At 37.5% G+C, this 22,111-nt stretch overlaps 1 protein-coding gene across 1 annotated transcript in view; it reads right to left on the bottom strand.

Moving 5' to 3' along the window:
• Nucleotides 1-22,111, bottom strand: part of MACC1 (MET transcriptional regulator MACC1) — a 56,006-nt gene that overhangs the window by 7,701 nt on the left and 26,194 nt on the right. Inside the window, exons 2-4 of the mRNA XM_032873596.1 lie at nt 13,122-13,244; nt 9,624-11,665; nt 5,811-5,999 (exon numbers count right to left, since the gene is read on the bottom strand). Of these exons, the coding sequence (XP_032729487.1) occupies nt 5,811-5,999; nt 9,624-11,665; nt 13,122-13,236 (2,346 nt within the window). The 5' untranslated portion in view covers nt 13,237-13,244. The remainder of the gene's footprint in view (nt 1-5,810; nt 6,000-9,623; nt 11,666-13,121; nt 13,245-22,111) is intronic.

Raw genomic sequence — 22,111 nt, 5'->3', positions numbered from 1 at the left:
ATTGTGAAAAGTCAATAGTTAGAATGGCTTCTTTACAAAGTCTATTAAAATAAATGGGATACAGTAAAGAAAATGCTCATAATGATTAGCTGACACACAGTAAACATGCAATAAATTGCAACAACTATTACTATTTTCATTTTCATTTATTTCAGCATCAAATCATATGCCTCTTGGGGCACCTGGGTGGCTCAGTGGGTTAAGCCTCTGCTTTCGGCTCAGGTCACGATCCCAGGATCCTGGGATCGAGCCCTGCATCGGGCTTTCTGCTCAGTGGGGAGCCTGCTTCCCCCTCTCTCTCTCTCACTGCCTGCCTCTCTGCCTACTTGTGATCTCTGTCTGTCAAATTAATAAATTAAAAAAAACTTAAAAAAAAAACATATGCCTCTTTAAAATAAAACACCTCAAATATTGAGGTGCCTGGGTGACTCAGTCATTTAAGCAACTGACCCTTGATTTTGGCTAAGGTCATGATCTCAGAGTCGTAGGATTGAGCCCCACATCTGGCTCTGTGCTGGGCATGGAACCTGCTTAATATTCTCTCTCCCTCTTCCTCTGCCCTTCACTCCCTCTCTCCCTCTCTTAAAAAAAATAAATAATAAATAAAAGTTTATCTCAATTCCCAGGCCAAATAAAATTTGGCTTAGAGAGGAAAAGAAGTCACATATTTCATTCTGTTTGTGATTTTTGTAGCTCCTAATGCTCCAGTTTTAAGAACTGATAGTCCTAGTAAATGTGTTAAGTGTACAGATGAATTAAATACTGAGAGTAAGGATTCAAAGGAAATATACTAAGTAAGTGGGAAGAATTCCATATAGAATTTTTATTCATCTATAAAAATAAATAAAATTAGCTGTTTGAGGAATAACTACTTTGTCATTTTAAATCTAGACCTACAATGAAGTGCTTGGAGCACGATAGCTGCCAGTCAAAAATGAGGAGGGACAAAGTTATAGCTAGAAGATAAAACAGAAAATCAGATCCTCACTGATTGAGTGTTGACTACAAAAAGACTTAAAAATACACAGTGCCAGTCATAACTCTATAGGTGAGTAGTTTCTGGTATGAGAATAAATTGCAATTAGCAATGCTGACTTCCTCAGGCTTCCATAGTTAGGGTGGCCCATTCTGGCAGGTCAGATAAGAAATCAGCCTTGACAGGCTTATTTGTGTCAGTGGCTGAGGTGGAGCCCAGTGGGGTAGAAGGTAATTTGATAAGAAGAAGTGATGTTTTAGTGTCCTTGGTAAATAACTGCTCTTATCGAATGAGATGGAAAGAGCATATACTTTATTGTTAGGCAGGTGCCCATGGAAGACAGTTGCTAGGAAATGTGTCATATATACTATTAATCCCCAGAAGAATAGGTAAAGAGTATGCAATTTAGGCCAGAGAATATCTTAGCTCTGACATCCCCAGCATTTCCTCTTGTAAAATCCAATTTTCTTTAAATAGGCTATTTTTCTAGTATTTTGTTGATTTTGTTTTTTGAGTTAAAGCTCTAAATATCTTCAGAAAAACTCCAATGAATTTTCATTAACTTTCACAGGAGAACCTTGGCAATGATTAAACACCTCTGTATAGCATAAATGTATTTTCTTTTCAAAAGAAATACTCTGACAAACATATTTCCCTCAGAATCAGATTCCAAGTTTTGTTGCTTTGCTTTTACGTAGAAAATGAAATTTCACTAGAAAAGTTGAGTAACATTTTTTACAACTAAGGGAGATAGTTAGTTTAAAAGTGACATTCTCAGAAGTCTCCAGAGAGAAGGTTCTCTTTTTTCACTATTTTTAAAAAAGATTTTATTTATTTATTTGATAGGGAGAGAGAGAGAGAAAGCAGAAGCAAGCAGGGTAGCAGACGGGGAGAGGGAGAAGCAGGCCCCCCGCTGAGCACAGAGCCTAGGTGGGACTCATATTGTAGCTCCCAGGGATCATGACCTGAGCTGAAGGCAGACACCCAAGCAACTAAACCACCCAGGCGCCCCCAGAGAGAAGCTTTTCTTTTTCACCTCATAAAAGAATGAGAAATGGGCAAAAGTACTCAAGGAAAATCTGACATACTACTAATAATCTCTATTCTTTAATTGGATTGAAGTTTAATGAAAATGTAAAGGCAAATTTTGGTAGTATCATATGACGGCTTGAAAAAAGAAAAAGAAAAAGTGAAATGAGTCCTTTAACCCCCACAGTCCTGACTACATCTGGCCCTGCCACTCAGCCACCATGGTGGATTTGGTGTGGGTGGGCAGAGTATAATAGTTAAAGTACAAGGGCCCCAAAGCCAAAGTCTATGCTCCAAACCTGGTTCTAAGAGTTCCTAGCTCTATATGTTTAAACAAGTTACTTAGCCTCTCTGCATCTTAGATAGTATTAGTATCTGCCCCAGAAGTTTTTGTTGAAAGGATTAAATAAGGATTAATTTTTGTGATGCTCTTGGAGCAGTGTCTGGCCCACAGTAAGTGCCAGATAACTGTCTTTGAGATAGAATAAAAATAGAACAAAAGGAAAAGGAGGAAATTGAAGAAGAAGTAAAGTGAGTGAAAGAGCCCGATTGTAGACATTGGCACACATAGAGAGGAATTGCTGGGAAGTGTGCCCTCTGAGGAAGTGAGATAAAGGAAACGGAAGCCACATGGGAACCACCAGGCCTCATTATCTCCCTGCCCCGATGCTGGTTCCCTCCCTCTGCACACTCTACCCAGAACTAATATCAGCATGTTTTGAAATCATTTCTTGACTTGGGGGCACCTGGGTGGCTCAGTGGGTTAAAGCCTCTGCCTTCGACTCAGGTCATGGTCCCAGTGTCCTGGGATCGAGCCCCACATCGGGCTCTCTGCTCTGCAGGGAGCCTGCTTCCTCTCTCTCTCTCTCTGCCTGCCTCTCTGCCTACTTGTGATCTCTGTCTGTCAAATAAATAAATAAATAAAATCTTTGAAATCATTTCTTGACTTGTAAACTGATCATATTTAAAAATAAGCTCCTTCCTGAGAGAAAAATAATTGTACAGCTGTTAAAAATTAGCATTTACCTTTGGTTTAAGTGGCCTAACAGGTAAAGACTCCCATAAGTTGGGATATACCATGAATAATTTTCTAAACATTTAATAACACAGATCAGAGTAATGATTGTTAGCCTTGCCACAGTTAGTTGAATGATAACCTCTAGAAAGCCATCTAGGAACTCCCCTTCCTGCTTCTGAGCATTTTATCAAACTCAGACATAGACTTAGTCATTTGTGATTTGGACTGTGCAAAAGTGAATAATGGAAAAGTAGGCTGTTTGTTGGCTTCCGTCAAGATTTGGGGGAAGACAAAATATAAACAATCACAGTTAGAGAGAAGTTAGATGTTTAAGAAACCTGAGAGAGTAAGTAACTCTCTGGTAAATAATTCTCAAGAAAACCTTTTTTTAAAAACAAAGGCTTACTAAGAAAAAAAAGTCTGGCTTTCAACTAGGCAACTTTTTAAAAATGAATCATTTTTAAAGTAGTTTTAGGTTCACAGCAAAATTGAGAGGAAAGTATAGAGATTTTCCATGTATATCCCACTCATACACATGCATAGCCTACCCCATTATCAGCAGCCTCCACCTGAGGGGTACATTTGTTACAGTTGATGAATCTACAGTGATACATTATCATTGCCTAAAGTCCACAGTTCACCCTGGGTTCACTTCTGGTGGTGTATATGCTGTGGGTTTAGACAAATGTATAATGACATATATCCATCATTATGATATTATATTGAGTATTTTCACTTAGTATAATTTCTGTGCTCTGCCTATTCATTTCTCCCTCCTGACACCTGGCAACCACTGATCTCTTTGCTGTCTCCATAGCTTTGTCTTTTCCAGAATGTCATATATTTGGTATCATACAGTGTAAACGTTTTTTTTCAGATTGGCTTCTTTCACTTAGTAATATGCATTTAAAGTTCTTCCATGTCTTTTCATGGTTTGGTAGTTCATTTCTTTTTAGTACTGAATAATATTCCATTGTTTAGATGCACCAGTATATTACACTTGATCTTAGCCAAAAGGCCGAGAAGCGATAGGTGCACCAGTCTATTTACCCATATACCTACAGACTTGTGTGGACAAAAGTTTTCAACTCTTTTGGATAACTACCAAGGGCTGTGACAGAGTGATCGTTTGGTAAGGGGGTATGTTTTGTTTGTAAGACCAAAGGGTCTTCCAAAGTGGCCATTACCATTTTGCATTCCACCAGCAATGATAGAGGGTTCCTATTGTTCCACATTCTCGAAAGCATTCAGTGTCATTAGTGTTCTGGATTTTGGCCATTCTGTTAGGTGGTGGTATCTCAATTAGACAGTTTTTTTTTTTTTTTTTAGATTTTATTTATTTATTTGACAGAGAGAGATCACAAGCAGGCAGAGAGGCAGGCAGAGAGAGAGGAGGAAGCAAGCTCCCTGCTGAGCAGAGAGCCCGATGCGGGGCTCGATCCCAGGACACTGAGATCATGACCTGAGCCGAAGGCAGCGGCTTAACCCACTGAGCCACCCAGGCGCCCCAATTAGACAGCTTTTTAATCAATTTCACTTAAATATCAGAATAGTATATCCCTCATAATGTCTTTTTTTTCCCTCCTTATTAAAGGTTTGTTGTCTTTTAGCTCATACACTAAAAACTCATTTGGAGGTTGTAATGTCCTTTTCAGTGTACAAAGATAAATGTAGTCTGTAAAGGGGATGTAATCTATAAGGGGGAAATAGGTCTTGGATGCTCTCGGCTAAAGAGTCTGTTTATGGGAGTCCTTGCTGGAGAGCCAGGCTCCAGGAACCCTGAAGCTTCTACTGCAGCTGCTGGGATTCAACTGACTTGATTTGACTCTTCAAGTTTCATGGAAAGGTTGTCTTGTTCTCCTTATCCAGCTGGCATAGTTGTTTTGTTTCAAAATAAGAAAATTTTCTCAAGAAATTAAAACCCAGCTCTATGCCCAAATAGGAAATGGGGAACATGGCTTCTGCCTCCTACCAAGTCATCATCTAATCCAAGACCACCTTTCCTTAACTGAAATATCCTGGAAATGCTTTCACACATGTGAGAAAGATAAAGAACACTTTATATGTGATCATCACTGGAATACTCCCATTTAAGTCAATAAAAATGGACTCACTTTCTTTATGATAAATAGAGAAAATATTTACCTAATTAGGCCCACCAATATACATTTGTTTTAATATTAATAAAAATAGTTGCATGGTGAATATTTACTTTGCAGGAAGTGTTGTTCTTCTGTATTTGATGTCTATAGCTCTTGCTGTATACAAAATTGTAAAAGAGGTAAGGAAGCTCTTAGATGTTTCTAGCTCTCATTACCAGTAACCCCACACCATCCACTTCCTTAATGCTTGTCACTAAGCATTATTTATTACAAATGACTAGTTCTGTGACTAAGGCTGATAAATGCTTATTGTTCTGAACAATGCCTTTGTTCTGATTTGGCCCCATTTCCTCCCTTCAAAGTTTATCTGTTTCTGCCTAGAGTTCTTATAGCCCTGCTTACTGACTGACTAGCTATCCAATTTGGTACAATTATTTGAGCAAAGACCATGTTAATATGCAATCCAATAGAAGAAACATCAATGTATTTTAAAGGTTCTTGATGCCTTTGAAGAGTGATGTGTGTATATTTCAGATAATGTTAATGGTTATGGGGGCAGTGACTTCAGTTAGTGGATCCTCTAGACACTCCCTCATTTAATCCATGTATGTGGTGTAGACTTGATTACATTTGATTTACTTGATCTGTAATTTTTATTATTTGATTAGACAAAGAGAAATCTTACCTCAGCAGCAACATCTCCAGCTTTTCCTCGGTGAGGAATTTCATATGCTTCCATCTGTTGCTTTGTGAGTTGTACTAACTTTTCAGCTAGTTCCCTCCAGCCTTTTCCAAGCTTGACAGCTGAAGTCAGAATAGCAGCCTCTTGGATGAGATGTGCTACTAACCCTTGGCAATCCATCTTCAGCAGAGCCTGCAGCAACAATTACATAGCATAGTTAAAATCAACTAATTTGGGCTTTCTCCTATAAGTAAAAATTTTCATTATATTTTCTAGAAACTGGCATCATCTTTCTCACCACATGTATATTTGAGGTTTCTAAAATTCAAAAAGCTGATTTACTTTTAAGCAAATCCAATCAGCAAAGTACAGAGGATATGACTAGACCAAAATTAGGGGAGACTTAAGCCCAAATCAGTGACTAATTATAGGGCCTTGGGTAAACCACTCAACTAATATGTTTCTTAATATCTTAATTGGAAAAGGAAGAAGTTGAACTAGACACTTACAAAGATACCCTGAGGTTCTAGCAGTCTATAATTTATCAACCCAGGGATGATTATTCACTCTGCAAAAAAAGTAATTCCTTTCCTTACCAGAGAATTGGCTACAGGATTTCTCTAAAGAATAAGCACACTGTTGCTGGTAAATATTACTCTACTTTCCATCAAAATGTGATTTACAACTCCCCAGAATAATGCCTCTTGCACAAAAATGAGTTACTCCTACAACTTTGAACAAAGTTGTAGATATTTATGACTTCAGAAAATTAACCATCTCCCTTCAGCACCAGTTTAACTGTGTTAAATAGAACCACAACGTGTTAAAGATAAAACACTTAGTCCTCAACGATGCAAATGGAAACCCACCAGAGAATCTTCCCTTCCCTTCCCATCCCTTCATCTGAGCTTTGTCAATCACCATGCATATTTCAAACAAATCTATGAGTTTCCCTTTGCCATGAATATATTTTTAAAACATGGAATTAGACCTATCTATAGCTCTTCCCTGTTCAAAGCAAAGAAACATGTGTGGTAGCGCTTTATCATTTACCAGCACTAAAAAGCTTTATCCATCACTATGAAACAATATGTAAAAATGAGTGACCAAGTAAGGCAACTAGTAAAGTCCATAGAATATTCATGGCTCTGGAAGCATTAGAAAGACCACCATGGTTTTTATACATTGACCGTATTGGTCCATAAATTTATGGTGAGGAGTTATGATCTCAGGAAAAAAGCAGCACTGAGCCAGGAGGCCCTGGAAGGTGCTTTAAGTAAATCATGGAATGGTTTTAGCAATGCTTATTCTAGTTTCTTGATTTAAGGAAAAGAAATCTGCACTTGGAGTTACACAATCTGAATTTAAAATCCAATACCACAAAGTATAGGGCTTTAGATAAATCACAAAATATCACTGTTTAATGATTTTTAAAATGGATACAGTGGTAATACCACCTTCTCTAGATGCCTACAATCTTTAGGAAAATTGAATCAGATATCCAAGTGTTTTTAGGAAATGTCAAGTATCAAGTATATGAGGACAACCAGTCTCAATGTCTATATATGTCTGAGGGTTTTTTGAATCCACAGTCTTTATTAGTTCCCTTCCAGCTCTCCAAATTAATACATAACTCAAGAAAAACACAAACTTATTATGCAGATAAAGTTTCAAGAGATGGCCTCTATACCCCACGCTCCATCATCTTCTGGTCAGATAACCAGGCCCAAGACCCTTCCATAGAAATCCTGAAGCCTTCACTGAGGTGTGGTATGAGTTTTTAGGAACTACTTCCTTGAGTGAGTTCTCCATCAGCACTGTTCAGTTAGTTACCAAACTACTCACTTAATTAGTATACACCAATATAGAGCAGATATGATTAGGCTAAAATTTCCAAGCCATTTGACCAAAATAACCCTTTTTTTTTGTCACTAAGAGGACAAAGAAAGCAAGTTTCAAATCAAGCCTTCATGAGTCCATGCTGAACATGAGCTAATGCAGAGATAATGAGAGGTACTGAGCTGCTGTAAAAGGCACATGCAGCTTCAAGCAGGTAGATCAGCCAATGACTCTGAATTCCTCGGTGGAGAACCCAGCACACCGTCATAAAACACTGGATAGTGGGGCTTGGAAAATTTAACCCCGTCAGTATCACTGTAGAATCATAAAAATAATAAAGAAAAGAAAATGTTTTATATATACAATTTCTTGTTAAATTATTGTTAGTGTCTCAAAGTAAATTCTTCTTCAGAAATCTCTCTCCTCCACATGCACCTGGATGAGAGCTGTCCTCCTCTCTGTGAACCTGCCTGGGTAATCCTACCCATCTCTCACAGGGCACTGGCCTTGCACAGTTACCACAGTATTAACTACACACCAATACAGGTAAGTCACACAAGCTTCTACACTTCACCACACACACACATTCATAACTGTTTTAGGAAAGTGGAGTAGTTTAAGGGTGACTTTGGAACCAAAAAGGTCTCAAACCTTGTCTCTGATGCTAACCAACTGTGGGATCTTGGGCAAGTTTCCCAACCTTCCAAGAGTCTGTTGGTAAGATGAAGCTCCTACACTTACTCCAAAGAGTTGTTGGCTAAGTGAGAGATGTGTATGGAGAGTTCAACACAGAGTCAAACACATACAGAACCCTACAGCATTGTTAGCTATTATTATTATTATTTATACATTCATATTATAACAACTTTTAGGGATATACTTTTGGTTTTTCTCTTTACTTTTATAAAATACTGTATTTCCACTTTAAAGGCAAACCAGTTCTTTAACTTCTTTATAGCTCTCCACTGAGCCTTACACTGAGGTAAATGCTATGGTGGGGAAAAAAAAAAGATCCTGAAAGTTCTATTAAAACGTGAAGATTAAGAAAAAAGTTAGCAATATCACTTTTTGAGTTGTGATGCATCACACACATGAGAAGAATATTAAGCTGATAAAGTGAAGACATTGATAATATGGGTTTTTAAATTTTGACAATATGTTTTAAAAACAAAACATTGCAAATTATAAAAAAAACACTAAATAGTGGACCTATAAGAATGCACAAGTTAATTAATCTTGTTTCGGTTGGCTTTTTTTTTTTAAAGACTTACTTATTTATTTTTAGGGAGAGATCTAGAGAGCAGGGGGGAGGAGCAGAGTGAGAGGGAAAGAGAGAATCTCAAGCAGATTCCACACAGAGCACAGAATCCAACAGGGGGCTCAATCCTAGGACCCTAAGATCATGACCTGATCTGAAATCAAGAATCAGAAACTTAACCAACTGAGCCACTCAGTCACCCTAGAAAAGTACAAGCAGGGGCCACGAGCAGAGGGAGAGAGACAAGCAGACTCCAGGTTCAATCTCACAGGGGCTCATTCTCAAAACCCCGAGATCACGACCTGAGCCAAAACCAAGAGTCTGATGCTTAACCAAGGTGAGTCACCCAGGGGCCCTGACTATTTGCCTTTATATATTTTCATGTTATTGGAGATGCTCTGATATTTTAAGAGCTATTAAACTACTTGAGAGAGGAAGAGAAGAGATCTCTTAACTGCTATATTCTAGCACAAACAGAACTTTAATCTTTGAAAGATGATCCTCAGGAGCCTAGTTTCTGGGAAAAATCACACTTGAATTTTAAAACTAAGAAATCAATTATATGATCTTGTAAGAAAATATCTATATTTACTATAAAGTAACTTTAGTTTATTTGAAACTGCTGCGAATTTTTTAACTTCTCTCATATGTTTCTATAAATATTCCCAAGTTAATAAAATTCTCTACAGTAAACAATACTGTGAACAAGCAATACTCACCACAATAAGTTCATAAAGAAACTTCCTGGTATTTTTATCTGCATGGCAATCTTCCTTTAACTTCTTTACAATATAGGAAACTTTTTCTGATTCTTTGTCAGCTTGTGTTTGGTCAAAGTCTTCTAGTGCCAGATGTGAGTAACCCAAGACTTCAGCTAAAACTTTCCAATCATAAACTTTTTCTGACACCGAAGTCAATACAACTGAGTAGATGTAAGTCAGTTTTTTAAAGGGTAGGGTAATTTGTTCGAGAAGATTTCTGGTTGTGAAAACATTATTGGACATAGATATTACTTGTTCTTTTTCAATCACCTTGACATTTTTGCAATGTACAAGCCCAACCTTACCTCTCAGGACTCCCACATACCATTCTTTCACTTTGGACTGCCCAATGGCTTTTACCTTACCCTCTCCAATAAGAGCTACTGTGTCCCCTTTGAAATACTCAAGTAAGTAGTCAATCTTTTTTTGTCTTAGCACTGTCTTCACAGTTATCCCATAGTTGGTAAAGTTCATTTTTTTATCTTGAAATGTGGGGTATTTCACACACACTGCTGGCAATAACGGAGCAGACTTGATTTTCTTCTCTTCCTGCAAAACGCCTAACCGATTTGAGAGCCTTTTAAGATTGGGAGCTGGATCAGGTGTAGTGACAAAGAACTGTGTAACTGCTCTACCATTGGGAGGCTCCACCTGAACACGGAAAACAAATATGTGCATTTCTCTGGAGTCAGCTAAGGAAAATAAAAACTGCTGATGAACTACTTCACCTGAGAGCAACTGCTTTTGTTTAATTTCTTTCCTTTCTCTTTCTGCCTTTACTTCAAAATCAGGATCACATGAAAAAACAGAAATACTTAAATCTTGTGGCTTGTCAAGTAAGAACGAATGCTTCCCCCAGAGCTGAAACACAACTGGAGATGTGTTTTTTCCACCCTTCTTAATATCAGAGATTGTAAGCTTTCCTGGCATGTAACAATGTCCACAAACTGTGAAAATAACAGTGAAACTGGGATGAATATATCTGGGCCCATAAATTCCAATGGAGGTGGTTTTGTGGATACAATCCCAAATGGTGGCAGTTGGTGACTGAATAGCTTTAATTTGTGCAGCAACCACGAGGTATGTCACCTGGCTCAAGTCTATTAGCTTGACTTGGATGATGTCTTTATAAATATAGCAGTTGTTTAACACTTTGAAAGGGCCTTCTTTACCAGGGCTGTGTAAACACACCATTTCTGTCATGACTTGGCTGAAAGGATCCTTTCTCACTTCAGCCCCTATTTTCATCTCCAGCAAAACGGCTTCCATTGTATTTAGGTTGCCTAACGTGATTTCCAACAGTGGGCTTACAGTGCATGAAAGATCATGGTTAAGTATTTGTGGAGGTTCAAGAAATGCCCTTAGAGACACCTCTTGGAATTCTCCCACGGCTACATGGCCTTGGGGCACATGAACAGTGATACCTGATTCGGGTAATTGTACTGACCCTCCTTGGTGGCTTACTTTGCAAACTATCACTGTCTCTGCTACTTGTGTTTGGGCCCATCCCAGACTCTGATTAACTATATTCAAATCCAGGCATGAACGGGCCAGCTGGCGTTGACTTAACCAAGCCATTTTATAAGCCTCTCTATCATTCTGAAGCCATTCTAAGTCTTGTTCTAGTATCTGGTCAGAGTTATGTATATTCTGATGGGCATGTGCTGTGTCATCTAAAATGTCCAAGAGTTCTGAAACACTTTTAGATCTTGCAGATGTCCGTGAGGAAGACTGCCTGAGTAACTGATGCACATCTAGTTCATCACCAGAGGAATCAAAAGAATTTCCAGTTTCTGTTTCTCTAAAAAAAAGAAAAGGATCTTCCTTCAAGATGGAAATATTCTCTCTCTTCTGGTTATTTCTTAGCTGAGTTATGTCATCCAAAAACGGGTTAGAAGCAGACAGGTCATTCCAGAATGGATTTGTAACCTCGGAAGCCTTATTGCCCTGACATGTGAAAGGATCCGGCCAATGGAGAAGAAATCCTGGGTCTGTAGATTCTTGTTATTTAGACAAAAACAAAGCAAAACAAAAGTGAGGTGGCATCCTGAGATACAACCAACTAATTATTATAGCTTAAAAATTCAATGTTTTTTATTTTGTTTTTTGATCTCCAATCTAATAGCTCCTACAAAATTAATGTTAAATTTGCTCAAATTTTCATGTTATGAGGAAAGAGAAAATGTTCTGCCAGTATATTTTGACTATGTTTAATGTTACTTTTTCTTAAGACGCTGTGATTTACAAATAAATGTTCAAAAATTTAGATAATAATCATTTGAACACATTTCCTTGAAAATTACCCAGACTACATATGCGTATGCCTTATCGTTTTATGTTTCATTTTCACAGAAGAAAACCTCTGAACAAACAAAATAATTCAGTCAACTATCCAAATTTTTCTAAACATTGAATAGTCAGTCTCATTATATCTAGAATATTCATTTAATGTTTTTCTTTTATAATAGTCCCCATGTAAAAAAATCAAATGCATCTGTTAATAGCCAAAGTAATTAAAAAACAATATGCCAAATTAGACAGTAATGTATTTCTTAGATTATTTCCTGTAGGATTTTAATAACATTGAAATTTTTTCATGAAAAACATTTCATGAAAATGAACATTGAAAAATAGATCACCTTTAGATTTACTATTTGAAGGAATTCATTGAGCTTTTCCAAGTTTAAAATGACAAAGAATAGGCTTACTGCTATGAAGTGAAAACATGTTATTACTTCGAAAAGTGAATATTTTTAAGAATTGGCAACACATGAAAATATTTACATATGAACCATAAGGAATTTCTATATATCTCACAAGTATTAGTCATTTTTAAATGTTTAGCAATTCATACTTGGTCATTTCTCAATAAATATTGGTGATTCTGTGGCCTTGGTGAAACTGGTACAGTTTTCATGAAAACAAAAGCCCAACTGGCCAGCCAAAATTGAAAAGTGAATCCAAGTAAACTGTCAGACTTTTTTGTTTAATACACAGAGAGCTATAGCTTAATTGAAATGGGTTTTAAGCATCACACATTAAAAATCAGAATGTGCATTTGAAAAATAAAAGTTGTATTTCTCTTATTTTCATGTTTCTTTCAATCTGGTTTCATCTAACTCTCTTCAAACTTACCTTTCCTCTGAGGATTAGTTTAATTCTTTCACTTTTCATGAAAATTTCTTAGCCCAGTTCAACCTCTAGAGATCTCATTTACCCCCAAATTTATTATATTTATTGCATATATCATTCACGTAATAATGAATTTTTGCCTTCTCAGAAGATTTATATAATCTGCTGACTGTGCTATTTCATTTTGCTCATTTTTTAATGATAGTGTAAGTATTTGCATGATAATTTTATAATTCTTTTAATCTTCTGTAGCTCTTTTCAGAGGTAAGCTTCCACTAATTATCGATGCTGAATTAAAAAATTACAAGTTATAGATTCTCGTACCTGTCACATGGAAATTTCTTGAGGATTTTTGAGCTTCCATATCAAACAAATTTCCTTCAGACTTACTTCGTGAGATTCCTCCTAACCAAAACTGGGATCTTTTATTGGTTATCATTTTTCCACCTACAAAATAAATAAATAAATAAATAAATAATGTTTATAAGCATATATATACAGGTTGGCAGAGAAACTAAACTTAAAGTATTCACACATACTTTAATAGAAACCTGCAGTGTGCCTGGGTCGGCTCAGTTGGTTAAATGTCTCCCTTAGGCTCAGATCATGATCCCAGGAGTCCGGGGATCAAGTCCTGCACCTTGGGCTCTCTGCTCAGCAGGGAATCTGCTTCTCTCTCTCCCTCTACCCCTCCCCATGCTCATTCTCTCTCTCACCTGTTCTGTCTCCCAAATAAATAAATGAAATCTTTAAAAAGAATAGAAAACTGCATTTAATAATACTCTACATAGATCCTCTACTTCTGGTGGGATGCTGGACTAAATATCCTAAAATATGTATCAGCACTTCACTGAAAAATGCTTAGACTCTGGATTAATACCAACAAGCAAAACTAGAATGTATTACTGATCCTATTAAAAAAAAATAATTGGTGAAAATTCCAAGGATAACAAAAAAGAATAGTAAGCTGCAACTTCAATAAATAGGAAATTCCTCGTTGGTGGTTGGAAGACAAACATTCACAAAACTAGAAATTCTTCCTTAAGTTCTTCTATACATTCAAGGCAGTTCTAAGAGAAATCAAGACATTTTATGTATATGTATGTGTTTGTAACTTCTTAAGCTACTTTAAAATTTATATAGAAAAGCAAAGGGCTAATATTCAAGACAATATCATAAAAGAGCAAGAAGGAAGTGAAGTGTGCCACCAGCATCTAGTTTAAATATGTGCTAAGTAGGACAATGTGAAATGAGAACAGAAACAAACTAAGGACACACAATACCCCTACAAACAGACCCACCCTCACATGAAAACTTGATGAATGACAGAATTCGTCACATAGAGCAGTGAAATGATGATTCAATAAATGGAGGATATACAATTTAAAAAGTTACATTAATTATACACAAATCAATTTTAAGAGATTTAAAGACTGAAAAGCAAAACTTAAAAATAGAATCTAAAGAATTATCTTTACACTTTCTGGGAAGTAGAGAATTTCTTAAGCAAAGCCCAAGCACAAAATGCAAACCATATTTTAAAAGAATGAGAAATCCTACAGATAAGTCAAATGACATCATTTACAAAAATTAACAACATAAGCCAAAAAGTGGGAGAAGATAAGGATTGGGTTCTAAAAGGAGAAGAAGAAAAGGATTGGATTCTAAAAGGAGAAGAAGAAAAAGATTAGATTCTAAAAGACTCCTATGAATCAGGGGCACCTGGGTGGCTCTGTCAGTTGAGCATCTGACTCTTGATCTCAGCTCAGGTCTTGATTTGGAGCCCTGAGTTCAGGCCCTGCATTGGACTCCATTCAGGATGTAGAGCCTACTTAATAATAATAATGATATAAAGAAATATAAAATACTCATAATCAATAACCAAAATAAAAACAAAATTATAGAAAATTTTGGAAAAGATCTGAACAAGTATTTCTTTTTTTTTTTTAAGGATTTTTTATTTATTTATTTGAGAGAGCATGAGAGAGGAGAAGGTCAGAGGGAGAAGCAGACTCCTCAAGGAGCTGGGAGCCCGATGCAGGACTCGATCCTGGAGTCCGGGATCATGACCTGAGCCGAAGGCAGTCGCTCAGCCAACTGAGCCACCCAGGCGCCCTGAACAAGTATTTCTTTAAAAAATAAACACAAATGACCCAAACATATATTAAAATATGCTCAATTTATTGGAAATCAGGGAAATGCTAAATAAGACTGCATGAGGTACAATTACACCCATCAAATGTGCCAAAATTTTAAAATCTGCAACACCAGCTTTGGCAAAGATGTGGAGAAAGGAAGAAGTCCTATATTCTCCTAGTGGAAGTGTCACTAGGTATAATCACTTAAAAATCAATCTGGCATCCTCTAGGAAAGGTGCTTATATCACAGTACCCAGCAATTCCAATCTCAGCTATTTGTGCCACTAAAGCCTTGTATATGTATGTTGGAAGAGATACACATGAATGTTCATTATGTTACACTAACAAAAAACTGGATTACCCAAATTATCCTTTGCCATATGAATGGATAAATAAATATGGTGTTTTAATTCACTGAAGTACCATGCAACTATGAAAACGGATGAACTACAACTAAAAGCATCTGGATATACTAACTGTGAGCATCCCATTGCTGAGATTCAGTCTTCTCTACATGTATGTTTTCTCTTTGTCCCATGACAACCCTGAAAAATAGATATTTTCTGTAAGATTTTACAGAGTACAAAAACAAATCTCAGCAACGGGGCATAACAAACCTACCAGGTCAAACAGCTGGTGAGTGACTGACCCAGACATAATTCCTCATGAATATTATGGCTACTCCATACAGCCCATGACTCAGGATGCCATACACCCCCTCTCAGACTCAAGGTTCCCAACACTACACTCTGAAACTATGCCACCTTCTAGTTCAAACTGCCAGGCATGAGAAACTTTGACTTTTTGTTCTCCTTTAGGTGTTAACCACACCTCTTTCCCCTTTGACTCTAATTCTCATACTCTTCTTTCAAGTCTTTTATATATTTTTTAAAGATTTTATTTTTTATTTGACAGAGAGAGATCACAAGTAGGCAGAGAGGTAGGCAGAGGGGGAGGGAGAAGCAGGCTCCCTGCTGAGCAGAGAGCCCGCTGTGGGGCTCAATCCCAGGACTCTGAGATCATGACCTGAGCCGAAGGCAGAAGCTTAACCTACTGAGCCATCCAGTCACCCCTGAAGTTTTGACATTTTATTTCAAAGACATTTATTCCATTTTTTAAAGAAATCAAAAGACTTTTCTGGTATCAAGAAGTAAAGAACAAAATTAAATGAGGAGAGAAGAGGAAAGGAGAAAAAAAAAGAAACGGAAAGAAGGGAAAAACGTTTTTCAAATATAATGGATAAACAAAGGCAAAACTTATCTCACAATGTGGCATACTTAAAAAATTCAAATGGTGTATAGCAATTTTTTCCCCTGATAGGTGAAACTACATGGGAAGGTTGGGTGAAAAGCCAAATTGCGCAATATGCAATTTATACTGAAACCTCAGGTTTCCTGGAAGATCTTCAAAATTCTGTGGTTGGTTTTACCAAATATAATGTCCAAAACTAAAGTCCTTGGCACACCACAGGTAGCCAAAGCTTTAGGTTAGAAAATTAAGTACACATCCTTGAGCAAAATTAAACAAATCAAATTAAAATGAGTAGAAAAAAAAGGTTTAAATGAAAAAATATTTTTCAAAATGATAAAAGTATATTTTTTAACGGAAAATCAATTAAGACAGAAAGCTCCCTAAACTCCTTAATCTCTTGGGGGAGGAAAGAGAAGAAAGGAACAATTTATATCTAGGATTCCTTTGAGGCTAACAACCCCTGATGTAAAAAAAATAGTTACAACCCAGTGAAATGCAGTTAGAAGTCCTCAGCAACGTAAGAATCAGGATGACTTATGCAGCTGGGGTCCTGGAGGATCATAACATTTCAGGAACAAACAGGTGGTTATTAGCTATAATTCTTTGTGGAGTAGCCCTCTTCTCCAGTCACCCAAGCACATCTTCATTGTCCTTTATGCCAGTGGTTCTAAAACTCAGTGGTACCATAATCACCTGCAGGATTTGTTCTAAGGTACTTTGCTGGACCCACCCTGTATCTCTGATTCAGAAGGTCTGGGGTTGCACCCAAGATTCTGCATTTCTAACAAAGTGGCCAAGTGATGTGATATTGTGGTTTTGAGTTGGGGGGAGAGGGGCACATTTTGAGAACCACATTCTGAAAACCACCATACTAACTTCTTTCTCCGGTGCGCGTGCGTGTGCGCATGCACACTCACACACACACACGCACACACACACACAATCTCACAGGACTTCATCCTAAATATGACTTTTTGTCTTTGAGTACAGGGAGGAGTATACGGGAAAAGCCTTTGACTGAAAGGACTACGATGGTGACCTATGGAGGGCAGTTTTTGTTTACACAGGTGCAAATAGCACTCTCCAGATTTATCATTTCCCTGTGTTTTCTTACAATTAAGTGTCATACTCACTGGCAATTGCTCTCCCAAAGGGAATTTTTAAAATTTCGTCTAAAGAGGCATGAGTCATTCTTGGCTAGAAGAAATAAGTGGAAAAAGAGCAGTCTACTACTCACTTAATTGGGGACACATTCTTGTCAAATATGTCTCTTACAATACACATATTCTGATTCTACATGACCCATTATTTTTTTCTTAAAAAAAAACAATAAACAAAGTTTTGCTCTTCATTTATTTTACTGTTTAAACTAGACCTTAAGCAATTAGGAATATTTACCAGCTGTACAACTTAGCAAAAGATCCCAGAAAATTTGGGGGTAGAGCAGGAGAGGAGTGTTTGCAAAAGCTTAGCCAGGGATGCAATAACTTCTAAAATAATTATTTCTTTAAAATGTGTTCCTTTGATCCAGATCCAGATACAAGAATACACGTTAGGTTACAAAAAACCAGGATAGGTCATCTGGTCTGGGAAAACCCACCATACTTAGGTTGGGTTAGATAGGTAAGTGCCTGAGTAGAGCCCTGCCTGGAGCCCTGCAGTGAGTCCCTGAGCTCAGGGTCTGGCTCTGCACTCAGCTCAGAGTCTGTCCTTCTCCCACCCCCTCTGTTCCTCTCTGTGTGCTCTCTCTCTCTCAAATAAATTTTTAAAATCTTTAAATAAATAAAGTCTGAGAGGCTCATAAAAGAATACCGTAGTCAGCTGATGACACGCACCTGCTATGATTTTACTTGATGTTGCCATGGTGTGTGTAGTGTTACTGGATGTTATGCTACTGGATCCAGAGAACCTCTGGATGGACGAGTGGAATTTTCTGATTGGTAGTGTACATACCCCTTAAACCAATAATTAAATAGTTTATCATCTCTGGTCATTATGCTCAAAGATTAAAAAAAAAAACTGTTAGGGTGATTTTTCCCCAAGGAAAGTGGCTTTACAAGATTCTTCAGGGTGGGCAGCAGGGTCCCTTCTACTTTAAGGCATTAGTAATGCACGATAATTTCTATGATGCCTCCAGTCTTGGTAACTCAAAATATTCCATCTTGTTAATATTACCACATCAAGATGTTTATCACTTCCTTTATATCTTATTACCCTTCCACCACTGGCAGAATTGAAGTCCAGGAAAATTATGATAATTGTTCAGGCTAACATCATATTAATGAGCACAAATCAGGAACAAAGAAACAGTTGATTAGAAATTGTTTTATGTTCAGCTTAATGAGGTAGTCAAGGGACCTTCACAGAAACCTCAGTCTGGAAGGGAAAAAGTAAAGGACTCTAAACAGATACGCAAAAGGAGTATTTCAGTCTCGTAAACTAATAACAAAAATTTGCTGTCATAGTGATATTCATTTTAAGGACAGAGTTTGTGTGTGTGTGTGTGTGTGTGTGTGTGTGTGCATGCGCATGCCTGTGTGCACACACAAACACCCCTTTCCTTGATTTAAAAAGAATTTGAAAATGTTTACAAATACTCAACCAACACAATGTGTTTAAACAACAAGCAAGTGTATATTATTCTTCAGTAAGAAAGTTAAAAAAAAATAACAAGTAAGTCATTAGGGTGATACTTACAGAAAGAGTTGGTAGGAAACCCAAAATAAATAATTTTATTAACATCATGCTTTAAGTTCCATATATTGCTAGCAAAAAAACACAAATCTGGCTCTCCCTTTCTCAAAGAGATCACAGCAAGGAAAACATTGTTAGTTACATGCCTCACAGTGTGATGGTAAAATATAAATAAATCACTTAGCAGAAGCACCAGCATCATCAGGACTGCTGGGAACAACACCCTTACCCTGCCATTTACCCTAAGTTCAACACCAGGTCCCTTTCATGGAACTGTTTCTTAATGTGTACTGATGGCATCTTGCCCAAGGGCAATCACGTCAGACTGGATGGAAAGCAGCGGGTCCAGCTAAGCAGCCATCTGCCTCCTGATCCAGATCCAGATACAAGAATACACGTTAGGTTACAAAAAACCAGGATAGGTCATCTGGTCTGGGAAAACCCACCATACTTAGTTTCTTTCAGCTGACTTTGTTTCTACTTCTTAGAGTATATGGAGTTAGATGTTCTAGCTCTTGATGAGGATTAGAGAACAGCACTTCCTCTTGAAGATCCAATCAGCTAAGTTAAAGATGAGAATCACACTCTGGTGAGACAAGTAGCTCAAATGCAAGTCTAAACAGACGATTCTACCTTTGTAAATGGTGGCTGTGACATGGCCTAAAATGTTCCTCTGAGCGCAGTTGCGTTATTACTCCCCCACAAAAGCATATGAGTACTAATCCCCTAAATCATGGATCAAGGCTTTAGTACTTTCATTGTGGAAAACATTTAAAAAATTTGTTACCAAATGCCATTGTTGCCATATAATATTCACAGTGATGTGTCTCTCAAGTTTAACTTCAAGTGATGCATGCTCCTAGAAAACCTTCAAAGATAAATTAGCTGTAAAATCTGTCCCTAGTAACTGAACAAGTTTGATTGTTTTATGAGTTCTTGGATACAATTTGACTATGTAACAGTGACTTTAACCTTTTTTTTTTCTTGCACCCTTCAGTGCAAGAGAAGCTTCCTGCTTATATTTTTCAAAAGATACAGAGATCAACTACTGATTCAAAAGGGGTGGAGCCAGAGTCGGATTTACAGTGTGGCTAATGAAGCTGAACCTGTAGGGCCCTCATTTGCACAACCCTCTCCAATGCCCTGAGCTTAATTCTTTGTTTTCCTGTAAGCTTCATATCATGCAAAACTCCACCACTTTATAGAATATTTGACACCATGAGATCGGTTTTTCACCTATCAGCAGTATTTGTTTGTTTCTTATATGTAAATGCATATTTGGAAAAGTCCAGAGAATACAGGCTTTGGAATTAGAATTCCCTTGTTGCAGACCCTGGGTATAAATTTGAGAGAGTTACTAAACATTTCTGTGATTTTATTTATCATCTGTAAAGAAGAAGAAGGAATAGGAGAAGGAAGAGGTGGAGGAGGATGAGGAGGAGGACGAGGAGGAGGAGGACGAGGAGGAGGAGGACGAGGAGGAGGAGGAGGAAGAGGAGGAAGAAGAAGGAGGAGGAGAAGGAGAAGAAGAGGAAGAGGAAGGAGGAGGAGGAGGAGGAAAAGGAGGAGGAGGGGGAGGAGGAGAGGGGAAGGGAAAGAGGAAAAGGAAGAAGAAGGAGGAGGAGGAAGAGAGGGGGAAGGGGAGGAGGAGAGGGGGAAGAGGAGAAGGGAAGGAGGAAGAATAGCAAGTATTACTATGTATTACTTTTATTATTATATACTGAGCCCACAATCTGCACAGTACTGCTTTAATAGTCAAATGGAATACTGTATAAAAAGTGGCACAACCAGCTAACTCCTTTTCTTTTCTTTTCCTCTGATTTCTCCCTCCTGTTATTCCTGAAAAAATAGAAACAATTTCTTCAGCTGGACCCATTTGAGAAGCTTGAATTGCTCTCCCTCAGATGGCTTGAGACTCTGACCTCACTCCCTAAGCGAAAAAAATGACTATTGACCGGTCGTATCTTGGGACTCAATCTCCTTTTCATCACTTCCTATAGAACATTTTAACAGCTATTTGCATTACTCCTACCAAAAAGAGTGCTGGGCTTTTGACAACAGAGGCACTAAGGTACAGTAGAAAGAATACAGGCTTTGACCTTAGACAGATGGGTTTGAAACAAAGCTTAAAAATGAATATAGTAGGGGGTGTCTGGGTGGCTCAGTAGGTTAAAGCCTCTGCCTTTGGCTCAGGTCATGGCCCCGAGGTCCTGGGATCGAGCCCCACATCGTGTTCTCTGCTCAGCAGGGAGCTTGCTTCCCCCTCTCTCTCTGCCTGCCTGTCTATTTGTGATCTCTGTCTGGCAAATAAATAAATAAAATATTTTTAAAAAATGAATACAGTGGTCTGAGTACCACTTTTTCTCATTGATAGGGTGTAAATATATCTACTTTAAGTAGTTGTAGCAATGGTATATGAATTACATTTCAATAAAACTTTTTTTAAAAGCTTTTGTGCAGATTAAATACCATAAATCTCCAGTTAATACAAATCACTGTTGAAAATGATAGTTTTTGATTGTTTTATTTTCTCATATCTGTGTCAGTTCTGTTGGTTTTAACAAGAGTAAGAGTGGTTACTAACAAAGATACTTAAGGAATACTGGAAAAGAGAAAGAAGGAAAGGCACTGTGGAAGTTTCATTGCCATTTTAACTTAACTGAATATTCAACCTGATAATGCTCTTTTCACCTCTTTAAAGAGCATAACTGAAAAAATACTGAATTTTTTCCCAACCAGAGTTTGTCAATCCCTTTTCAATAAAAATTAACGTTTTTCAGCCAAGACCTACCCCCTGTTAGTGGGTAGAACCAATTATAAGATTCCCAATACTCTTTGCCAAGAGAAAAACACCCTCTGACAAATATTTTGTATACACCCACAGTCTTTCTTGGTTTGAACTTAGAACACTGGCATGAATCATCATACATATCATCCAACAAGTCCACCTTCTTGACAGAAAGAAAATATCAATGTTCCGTGGCTGTTAAATGAGAACAGAGTGTTCATGATAATTGCTGTGAGGAGCACATGGATGAAGTTTGGTAGAACCGGTAAGATTTTTTAAAAAGAACACTCATTATGCCACATCAGCCTATGTGTAAAGCAAGAGTGTCCCCTAAGTTCTCCACAATTTATCATGTCTAATTTTTAATGTTTCAGGGACTCACCATGTTTTTATTTGTCAATTTTGTAAACTGAGAATAGGGTGTAAAGTGTGAAATGTTTATC

The sequence above is a fragment of the Lontra canadensis genome, unplaced genomic scaffold, assembly GCF_010015895.1.
Source record: "Lontra canadensis isolate GAN:19392208 unplaced genomic scaffold, GSC_riverotter_1.0 scaffold2, whole genome shotgun sequence".
In the NCBI taxonomy this organism is placed as follows: Eukaryota; Metazoa; Chordata; class Mammalia; order Carnivora; family Mustelidae; genus Lontra; species Lontra canadensis.
Note: the sequence above shows the minus strand (reverse complement) of the source record. Positions and strands in the feature narration are given on the sequence as shown.